The sequence below is a fragment of the Haplochromis burtoni genome, unplaced genomic scaffold (genome assembly GCF_018398535.1).
Source record: "Haplochromis burtoni strain Fernald_Lab_line unplaced genomic scaffold, NCSU_Asbu1 Contig_23, whole genome shotgun sequence".
Lineage (NCBI taxonomy): Eukaryota > Metazoa > Chordata > Actinopteri > Cichliformes > Cichlidae > Haplochromis > Haplochromis burtoni.
Window position 1 is genome coordinate 349903 of NW_024582384.1, and position 11620 is coordinate 361522.

The window sequence follows — 11620 nt, forward strand, 5'->3', positions numbered from 1 at the left end:
TCTTTAAACCTAAGGTAAGTTGTTATATACTAAGAATAACCTTTAACGATGGAAATAAATAATATTTTGTCTTTACATATTTTATTTTGTGGAGTTGAATGCTCTTTCATTCAGTCACTCACTTAAAATTACCCTACACGTTAGCGACACGTGGACTACAATTCCCAGAAAACCTAGCAGTTGTCTCTCTGAGGTCACCAGGAAGCTGCTTCTTCACAACAGACGGTGTTCGCTAATTATTCACCGGCGTACACCGCAAGCAGCCCGGCTAGGCGGAGTTAACCACTCTATTAAAACTAGCTCCCCAGTGAACTCCTTCGGAGTTGTTTACTTCGTTTGAACCTCTTCTGAACAAAAAAACATCTTTTTAGCTGAACAGGTGAGGACGAGCAGGAGGCTTGGAGGACGGTATATTTGAGTGAGAGTTGGGTTTTATACAGCCTGTTGGTTACACCTGTGTAATTTGGCCAGAATTACTTTTTATACATTTAGCTAACTCTATGACAGTTATGAGCGGTTTGGTATGACTGTTTCGTGTGTGTTTCTTTCTTAAGTTTGTTACTGTTATGTCGTAAGCATGTAGTTGTTGTTTAGTACACACGTGATTCACCCCAAAGTGTTTCAGACATATCCAGCGGTCACTGTAACGTCAGTCTGCTCAGGCGCCCCGTGCACGCAGCTTCAGCAGAGGTGTCTTGTCTTCTCCTTGAAAGTAAGCCAAACTGCTCCTTAGTGCTATACAAAGTGTCGGACGCAGTGTGAAGATGTGCTCCACTTGTGGTGCTGTAGCCTCCCCTTGTTGCTTCGACTGTTCATGACGCATAACGTAACCGAGAAATAGCCCGTTTTGGGCCAAACTGCAGTCAGTGATTGGCTCAAAAGCATTGAGTTTGTTGGCAGTGTAGTGTCGTTACTTGGGTACTAAACGGAGCTACGTGTGCATGGTGCCATAGACAGTATAAAGTAACGGAAAGAAAGGATTTCAGTATAAAAGTAGAATCTTATACTGTCTGTGGACATTTGTGTACTGTAGTGTGCATGGTTGCACTCACTGATAATGGATGTCACTTTGACCTTTGAATAAAATACTCAGGTCCAGTTTCAAAGTCTAAAGTTTAAACGTCTCTGTCGCTGCAGACCACCAGGAAGGGTATTTCAACTGTGGTTTAGTTTGTCCTCTTCTGGTAGTCTTGGGTGCTTGAAAAGAAGACAACGGGACTTTCTTGTTCTTTAGTTCTGAAACAACTATTGGAGATTCTTAATGACCCTGGTTCATTAACTCACTATTGTGGATACCCCAGGATAATTCAAGGTGTGAATTACCCTCTGCCACAATGTAAGCTATTAGGGGCACATGGGTCAAATTGTGACTGGGGAGGGATCTCAAGACTGCATTGTAGGTGGGTGATAGTTAGTGTCTGCTTAGTGACGGTCATTCAGAGTGGATGTAGACAGCCTCCTTTATCCTTTTCTTAAACAATTTCTCTTGGTCAAAAAGATGAACATCTACTATGACCTGGATGACTGAGGACCTGCACAGACATCCATCTTATGTTTTTACTATAATACATATTTACATGTATATGTTATACTTAGAGACTTAGAGAGTTTTATTGTCATTGTACAGTTTCTTGCACAGCGAAATTGGGCAGCTGGACCACAAGGTGCAAAAGTAAAGAAGGGAAAACAATATACAATGAGGGGAAAATAAATAAATAAATAAAAAGCAATATATTTTTATACATATATGTGTGAGTGAACTATATACATGGTGTATGCGTAGGAAACATTGAAACAGAAAATAGTCTGTCCGTATACCCTACACTACTTGCCAAAAGTATTTGCTTGTCTGCCTTCACATGCATATGAAGTTGAGTAACATCTTATTCAAAAACCATGGGGTTTAAAATATGTTGGCCCACCTTTTGCAGCTATAAAGGTGCTCTGTCAGGTTGAGGTCAGGTCTCTGCAGGTCAGTCAATTTCGTCCACACCAAACTCATTCGAAAAAAAGATATGTCGAAAAATATATATAAAAAGATAAAAGGATATCGGTGAGTAGTGGCAGCAAGTCGCGGCAGCGTTCACTCAAACTTGTACCTCCAATGGCATTGTGGAACCTGCTTTGTGGACTGATGTACAGTTTTGTTGGAACAGGAAGGAGCTAAGTCCAAGTCCCCACACAGTGCAGCATGTTTTACACCAATCCAAAGTCAAGTCAAGTACTTGATACTTGACTTGACTTTGGATTGCGCTTGGCGATTTAAGGCTTGGATACAGTTGCTCAGCCATGGAAACCGATACCATGAAGCTCTCTATGCAATGGTGTTGAGCTAATCTGAAGGCCATGTGAAGTTTGGAGGCCTGTTGTGATTGATTCAGGAAGTTGGAGAAACCTGGCTACTTCTATGCACCTCAGCATCCACTGACTGCTCTCTGTGATTTTAGGTGGCCTTCCACTTTTTTGCTGAGTTGCTGTTGCTCCCAATCACTTCCACTTCCACTGACTGTGGCAGTCACTCTGGCACTGATTGCTTTTTCACAACAGCAATGTCCTTAATAGTAGCAGATCCAGTTTTTCTTGGTTTGTTTTCAGCAGACCAACCACATTAAAACCTCACCAATTTTACACTTAACCTTGGGTAGGTCATTTAAGAAAGTCCGCAGATACGCAGTAGAACCAATATAGGACTTTTAAGACCAATATTGAAGCTGATATTTAGTAAAAGTCTGATCATTTTTTTCTTTCAGAAAACATAGCAGCTACATGTAATTATTTATGAGTCCTTATTAAGCTAATATGACAGTGCAGTATAAATTAAACTGTTTTATTGTCCCAATAGAGAAGTTCCAGAGCTCTGGTTGATGCAATATCAACACTCATAATATGAGTATTTCTGTTGAATGAGCATCATCCATCCCTCTGAACTCTCTTCAAATTTGTCTTCGTCTTTGGATTACCAATGTTTAAATAAACCAAAATGCGTGTTTCTTTCATTTCATATATAAACTGTCTGCCATAAGAAAACTCTCTATTTTGTTTATCTTCAGGCAAATTCACATTACAGTACAGCTCAGGTACAGTGTTGAAGCTGTGTGTTATTGCCTCTTAACACAGTCTGGCTCCATTGCCAATAGCATTCACACAGAGAGTAGTGTTCTAAGGATCCTCTGATGCGATGTGGCTTTGAAATCTGTTTTTTGATTTCTCACTCTTCCCAAGGTCGACCTCATTCCCCTTAAACAGAAGGTTTGTCGCCCAAGGATTTTTCACCCGAAATTGCACTTTCAGAGATTTGTCCCGGTTGCCTGTGTGTTTCCCTTTGATGCGCTGCAAAGCTTTCCATCCTAAAAAGAAAAAAAATTATGTTGCTGTGTTGCAGCATGACCACAGCATCAATTTAGATGTTTGACGGATGTGCAAAGCATAAAATGGGCCCCCTTTCTCTGTCTTTCCCACAAAATGTAGGCACAATAATAAAAGATCATGTGATTGCAGGTCATGAGCAACATAGAAATGAGATCACATCAACTGATGTTACCGGTCCAGGAATGGGGCTGCTACTGTGCTGTTATTAACAGCTTTTTCTCCTCTGTCACAATGTGACACCCACTTTGAGCTGCAGGGCATAATCAGACCGTACCATTTCTGGCACTGAGTCCAGAAATGAAGCTGCACTTACAGTTAGTGCTAAAGGTTCCTCATTACAGCCAGTACAGTGTTGCTGTTATTGTTTTCATCTCAGTTTGAGTGTGTTTGTCGGTGAGTCATCATGGAAAACTGCTGTTCTGGAGACATGTACTGTTATATGAACTACATATTCTTGCAAACACTTTGACATAGACTGGCAGACTTTTAGACTGTATGTGTGTCTGAACAGATTTTTGTCAGCTAAACTTAAATTTCTCCTAACATCACAGGCTCTGATATTAGCCTCCCCACCCCATCCCCCCCAACTACTGCTATTGGTGTTGCATTGGATTGCATTAAACTGAAAGAAGTTTCTGTTATTTGATCCTATAGTCCTTTAATCATGGCACTGGCTGGGGTTAGAGTTATTGAGCTGGCAGGCCTGGCACCCGCACCCTTCTGCGGCATGATCCTGGCAGACTTTGGTGCCAAGGTGATCCGTGTGGACCGGACCAAAGTTCCTACGTCTTTGGACACACAAGCGCGGGGGAAACGATCTGTGGCCATCAACTTGAAGACCACGGAGGGTATAGCTTTGCTCAGGAAGCTCTGCATAAAGTCTGATGTGGTCCTGGAGCCGTATCGCAAAGGTGAGACCTGCAGCACAATAGTGCCAGCAAGGAGTCTTGCTCTCTACAACATTATTGTACTTATGTACAGAATTACTTAAGTAATTATAATGTTTAAAAACAACTTAATTCTTATAAATTCACTTGCATAACAAGTTGGCAATTTAGGGAAAGAAAACTATATATCCTAATGTAAGTAGGATATACTTAGTTTTTTTATATAACTCTTTGAGTTATATAAAAAAACTTTGTGTTTTATTATACTCTTATTTTTTTACACATAGAAGATTCTTAATTTTTAAATGCCATTGACTCTTATGTGTCTTCAAAGGGTTTACATAAGGTGACAAGCCACGTAGGAATATGAAAGTCTTTGAAAACCAACATAAGCAGTAGCAGAAACAGAAAAGGTAATGTGTGATTAAATTTACATGTGGACTTAATTTTGACTGCCCAGGTGTTATGGAGAAACTTGACCTTGGTCCACATGAGCTATTAAAGGAAAACCCTCGGCTGATCTACGCTCGCTTGACTGGATATGGTCAGAGTGGATCTTATGCCACCGTAGCTGGGCATGACATCAACTACACTGCCATGTCAGGTAACACAACTGTTAATGCTTTCAGATCAAAATTTTAGACTCATAAGACTGCAGACTTCATCAAATATTTATATGTATTTATTATTAATTGACATTTATTTTATCCTTCTTTTACGTGTGCATATGAGCTGTGAAAACAGGCCCTTTTAAGGGTGTCTGCATCTCACAGTTAGAAATGGGCTCAATGTTCCTTCATGTTTAAAAAAAGAAGCCAGTTAAGGTGGTTTAAGCACTGATCTAGGATGCTTCCTGGTCACTTCCAAGGTGAGGTGTTTTGCAGCAGAACCAGGATACACTGAGAGAATATGGGCCAATCCATTAAACACCAACATATTTAAATAGCATCATTTCAAAATTCTTTAAATAGAAATGTTAACATTTTCTTACCTACCATGTGGCGTTACCTTAACAACCACAAGGGCTTTTTTATCCTTCTCTGGCTTTGTGATTAAACTGTTTCCTTGTTTCGTTTTTTAAACAAAACAGTGTAGTTAGAACCATTTCTTCAAACTTAAAATTCATATATAAAAAGGTATGTACTCACATTCCCAGTTCCCATTTTAAAACTTCATGGCAGCGCTATAAACTGTGTGAAGGACTACAGACTGACACAGGGTTTGAATAAAAGGGTTTGAAATGACAAGGGAGCCTTCATGAACTTGATAATTTGAGGTTGGGATAACCCTAAAAAAATTAAAATCTTAGCAAGAGTGTATTGTGTGAATCTCTGAGAACAGTGGGATTGGGTTTAAGTCACTCATAAAGATGTCGGCATCTCACCAGAAGAACCGGAGGCAGGGACCTTTTCTGGCCATTCACTGTAAAGCCTAGAGATGGTTGTGTGGGAAAATCCCAGTAGATCAAGAGTTTCTGAAATATAGACTTGCACATCTCGGAACTAAATCATATCACATTCAAAGCCACTTTGATCACTTTTCCTCCCCATTCTGATGTCGTGGTGGTTGTGTTGATCATGTCTGCATGCCGAAATACACTCAATTGTTATTGGCTGATCAGATAGATAAAGGTAAAGATTCCTTTATTGTCGCTATACTTGGGCATCGTAAGGTGTAATTGGAGCAGAGCTTGCATTTCAGCAGACTAGCGTACATACATTCTTACATGCTCTCACTCAGATATTTGTGTTAATGAGCAGTTGAGCATGTCTATCTATTAAAAGGACAAGCGGGCGTATGACTACAAACTCCCAAATGAGGTCTGATAATGTAAACGTACTTTCTAGTTGTGCCTCCAATTAAACAAGCCCCAAGAAACCTTTAATAAAGCAGGATTTACTGCTTTATTAAAGGGTTCTTGTTCAGTCTTGTTAAAGCATTAATGAGAATTTTAGAAGAGGTTCTAGATATTTCTTTTATTCATATTGTTGATATCAATCAGTTGGCACCGGTTATACCAGATGAACTTGATGGATTTTTGAAAATATATTAAAAAGCATTTAACCCCCACACACATTCCCCTCTCTTTCACCTACGTTTGGTGTCTTTACGAAACGAAAAAAGGCCATCTGCATGGCCTCTTGCACTTTCATGGCCAGATGCTGGGTAATAAATTGTACTCACTAACTGCAGCATTATTTTATTTTATTTTTTTCAGAGAGTCTTTGCAGTCACCCTAAAACTCTGTTCAAGAACACATTTCTGTTATAATTAGCCCATTAGTGGTTTCCTAATAATATCATTTTAGTTTCAGCAAAGGAGGTGAAATATTTTATACATACATTTACACTTACAAGGATGCATTTTAAAGGTCTAGATAACAAGTTTTGATAGTCTGTTTGGGCTTTATTTTGCAGCACACCAAGCCAAACTATCCATGTTTATAAAGGATTAAAGGGAATGATGACATCAATGTAAGCCGAGCCAAAAATATGGTTTTATATGGTACTTTGTGAGAAAACAACAGAAACGATTTTCTTTTGGCCTTATTATAGGGCCACGGGTCAGATATGAACCCGGGCCGGCCACGCTGTGCTATACAGCATATGGTCGTCGCCTCATCCCAGTAAGCTAAGTCGGTGCCCCAAGGTCCTTTTATGCTATTCCTTTGTTACAGGAAAAGCAAAAGGAGGGAAAAAATACAAAGCAAAGGTTACATGCTGCTTTAGCAATGCCAGCAATGGATTTGACAGACTAGAAGAAAAATAAACCCTTTGAAGGAGTTATGTTCACTTGCGCACCACTAAATATCTTTCATGCATTGCTGTTTGTTGTGGCTCTTTTGTTTTCACTGAGCTCAACAATACTTGTTTTTCTGCGTAAAGCTTCTACTTTTTCATTCCTGTCATAGGCCTTTTATCCCGGCTGGGTCGCAGCGGCGAGAAGCCTTACGCTCCACTGAATCTGTTAGCAGACTTTGGAGGCGGTGGTCTTACGTGCGCTCTGGGGATTGTCCTGGCGCTGCTGGAGAGGACAAAGTCAGGGAAAGGACAGATCATTGATGCTAGCATGGTAAGCACCACTGATGTAAACAACTACTATCATGAACTGTATAAATGTAATAGTAAGAAATTTTTGTTTTTATCATAACATGCTGAAGGTGCTTGGTACAAAGTGCTTGGCACATATTCAGACTTACAGAAGCCCTGCAAACTTAAGACTATGTGTTCTGTTTTATGTTGCACTGCACTGTGGTAAACTGTGTGGCTGTTATACCTTTCCCCCTGCAAGAGCATAGGAAACACTAAGCACACTATGAAAAATTAGTTTAATGTACTTATTGTAGTATAATAAAAAAGTAATCAGTGCGATGTCCACTCCGCTGCCCGTGTGAGTATCTTCAAGTGATTGTATTTCCTGTGATAGTAGGATAAGTCATTAGGTGGATTCCTTGCAAACATCTGGTTTATTAGGCAAAGACCGAAAAATGCTAGTGGGTGTGAAGCAGTTATAAATGTGTGCTCTGAGCTTGTCTTATGACAGAAAAATGTTTAGAACCAGGCGGCTGAATTAAAGTGATAGAAAGTGTTAAAGTATTTACAATGATTTGTCAAAATGCTGAAAAAAAAGAGCAGTATTCTTTGCTCTGAAGTGCAGCTACAGACTGACAGCCCTCACGTCAAATGCGCTGCACTGTTCAGATAAACAGAGTTGAGTCTGTCTTTAAACAGGAACATCACAACATCCTTTGGAGATTTTTGTTTAGTGCAATACGTTTGCAACCCTTTTATCCTGTTAGAAAAAAATAGCTACCAATGTGGCATGAAGTTGCAGCAGTTCTACAGTTTTTACATAATCCATCCATTCTTCTGTTCTCTTCCGCCTATCCAACTCAGGATCGGGCTATCTGGAGCCCATAGCAGCTGCCATAGGTCAAGAAGTGGGATACTTTTAAATAATAATTATATAAAATACTTCACTAACTGAGCGGTCCTGTATACTCTCAAGCCTATTAGACTATTTATCTATTTGTTGCTGCTGTCAGTGTAATGTTATAGAATAATATGAACTTAAACTAAACGACTTCAGAACTCTAACATATAACAACATTTACAGGTATGTTGTAATGTGTTACGTGTGTGTGTGTGTGTGTGTGTGTGTGTGTGTGTGTGTGTGTGTGTGTGTGTTGTGTGTGGTGTGTGTGTGTGTGTGTGAAATCATGTAAAAATGCAACGGTATAAAATGCTGTGTATTTATAAAATGATAGATAAATATTCCTCTGCATTCCTAAGACAACAGTCTGCTTTTAGGATGGACTTTTTCTGTTTTCCCACATAGCATCCTCTGCACTTCACCGCTTCTCTTTAACTCATATTTGCAAATCTCTGGACAGGGAGGGATAAAACTCGATCATGTTTACTGAGATCAGCAGCAAACCTTTCAGATTAAAAGTCATAAATACGTGAAAATGATGCAGCTCTGTAATGTGTTTTACAGACTTATGGATTGCAGGTAATTGACGGCGGGAATGACGGTCAAGTTAGAGATGATCTTTTCACTCTGTCTTTTCACGCACTCTATCAGCTCAGCACAGCAGCTGTGCCATCAGCTGCAAAGCCAACAAACTGTACATGTAATTTCAGAGATGCCCTTCATAACTGAAGGATGTGCCAGACAGCAGCTGTAGTAGATAGCTGCAGTTTCGCAAGTTGAAAGAAGCTGCACATCTCACACCCTGTGGGGAACTGTTCACTGATCACAAGTTCTGAAAGTGAAAGTTATTTTGGCTGTAGAGAGATTGGAGATGCAGTGCTAAAGCTCAGAGAGGGGATGAAGTTTAATATTTTTACATTTTTAACTTGGGTACACAAGTTTGAATTTATTTGGGGTTTTATCAGATCCACTTAAGGTAAAAGGTATTAATACAGGCTCAAAGTTTAATACCACTTGAAAACGGGCAAAAATCATATTTTGCATGTTTGGACCTTAAAAATGTTCCAAGTAGAGCTTCAACATGCAACAAGAAGAAGTGGGACTGAGACAAAACATTTTTCTGAGCATACAATTGTTTGAAAACAATGCTTTAGCTGAAACAGGCCGTTTTACAGCAGATGAAAAGTTTAGGACCACACCTCCAAAAAAACTGTAAACCCCCCAAAACATAAATGAAAGTTCCAAACATGAACTCAGTAGTGAGTAGCTCCACCATTATTGTTTTTGATCACTTCAAAAATTTGTTGTGGCATGCTTGATGCAAGCCTTTCCATGAGGTGACTGGGAACATTTCTCCAAGTGATGAAGATGTCCACACGAAAGGCATCTATTGTCTGGAACTGTTGTCCATTTTCGTAAACTTCCGTTGCCATCCATCCCGAAAGGTTCTCATTTGGATTTAGATCACGGGAAGAAGTGCCTTGTCCTGCGGGCATTGTGCACTGTAGCATTGTCTTGTTGAAAAACCCAGTTGTTACCATGCAAACAAGGGCCCACGAGGGATGCTCTCTGCAGCATCTGGACATAGCCAGCAGCCGTTTGATGCCCCTGCACCTCCTGAAGCTCCATTGTTCCACTGAAGGAAAAAGCACCCCATTATGGTGCCTCCTCCACTGTGGCGCATAGAAAACATTCTCATCACAGAATAAAACTTTCTCCCACCTTTCATTGTCCCATGTTTGATGCTCTCTTACAAAGTCCAAACGGTCAGTTCTGTGGTGTTCAAGGAGACGAGGTCTTTGAAGCCCTTCAGTCTCAGATGCCGTCTGATTGTTATGGGGCTGCAGTTGGCATCAGTAATGGCCTTAATTTGGGTTGAGGGTCGTCCAGTGTCTTGACGGACAGCCAGTTGGATCCTCTGGCTCAGTGCTGGTGAAACCTTTTGGGGTCTTCCACTTGTCTTTTTTGTTCCATAACCCTCAGGATCATTTAAGAAATTCCAAATGACTGTCTTGACTGTCCTGACTGCATCCCACATCCAGCAGCGATGGTGCACTGCGAGAGACCCTGCTTATGCAGTTCAACAAACCTGACAAGGCAAAGGCCTTTTAACTTCTTGTTAGTGATGTTGATTGACTACATCTAGTAGTTTTCTCAGCTGCATCCAAGCGTTAGTGTAAAGCATGCTGCAACCAGAGTGAGTTGGGCTCAGCACCGTAGTTCCAGTGAAACCAACTGTTAGTACTCTTACTAGCATACCAAGATATTTTGTACAATTTCACGTTCCAACATGACTGTGTGCACCAGTGCACAAAGCAAACCCCATAAAAATCCCATAAACACACTAAAACCTTGTGCGAAACCTTCCCAGATCAGTGGAAGCTGTTGCAGGCTGAAAAGGTGGGCCAACATCATACTAAACTTATGAATTAAGAATGGGATGTTTAAGTTTATGTGCATGTGAAGGCAGAGGAGCAAATAGTTTTGGCAATATAGAGTATGTATTAGTGCTGTATTCAAATTCATAGAACTGTTTAATGCATTTTATGTTTGTTTGGTCTGGTGTAATTTCAATTTTCATGCTGTGTTACTTAGTGTCCTCACCCTCAGGTTGTTAGTGGCATAAGCATATGCATGTCAGCATCCACTTAATGAGGGATGCGAAATGCAGAGTATTACAATTCAGTATAAAATCTTTGGCTTAAATTCAACCTTTTTATGAAACTTATAATATGTGTGTTAAATAATTTTTTTTTATTAATGCATACATAATTATGGTTTTACCCTACCTACCTATCCTATACAAACATGATCAGTACATATGTTGACTGGATTTTACTGTAGTATAATCCAGTCAGGTACAGCACTTTTATGATGGCTTAAAAAAATCTATCCTCCAATTAGAATAGAGACAGTTGATTAGATTGTAGAGGTGTTGGGAAAAGACCATTAATAACCACAACGTAAGACTGCACACTAAAACTTGCATCTTTCGTATTGTATTTAATTAATTTTAACGTATTTTTATTTTACTTGTAGAATTCTTAAGGCCAGATTTACTAGTGGGGTTTTTTTTGTTGGGGTGGGGGGTTGTTTAGTTTTTTTGAACTACCAAAAAGAATAAGCAACTTTGATAAGCTACTATTGAGATGTCCTAAATAGGCATGGTGATAAATTGCGACTGAAAGGCAATTTTGAATGTTATTATTTGTGATGTGCAAATTTATAGAAAATATCGTATCAAAACCCCAAATTAAGATACTGTAGTATTTATGTTATTCTTTCTAACTTGATTTTCAAAGGTTTGAGGCTGGCAGAGTGGCAACTTCTTGCATTTTGTGCCAGTACTTACAGCTTTATTTTGTGCCTGATATGGCTGTCAGTATTGCTGCTAGGAGCATTTGTTCATTTGGGCTTCCAAGAGGAGAATG

General features: G+C 39.7%; 1 protein-coding gene across 3 annotated transcripts in view; it reads left to right on the forward strand.

The window, feature by feature from the left end:
- The first annotated feature begins 238 nt into the window (after positions 1 to 238).
- amacr (alpha-methylacyl-CoA racemase) overlaps positions 239 to 11620 on the forward strand; it is a 49550-nt gene continuing 38168 nt past the window's right edge. For 2 of the 3 annotated variants that reach the window (XM_042218735.1, XM_042218733.1), the window contains exons 1-4: positions 623 to 712; positions 4024 to 4280; positions 4717 to 4860; positions 7168 to 7328. In XM_042218735.1, the coding sequence (XP_042074669.1) occupies positions 4034 to 4280; positions 4717 to 4860; positions 7168 to 7328 (552 nt within the window). In that variant the 5' untranslated portion in view covers positions 623 to 712; positions 4024 to 4033. Of the gene's footprint in view, positions 380 to 622; positions 713 to 4023; positions 4281 to 4716; positions 4861 to 7167; positions 7329 to 11620 lie in introns of those variants that run through there. The other variant, XM_042218736.1, reaches the window with a different exon arrangement.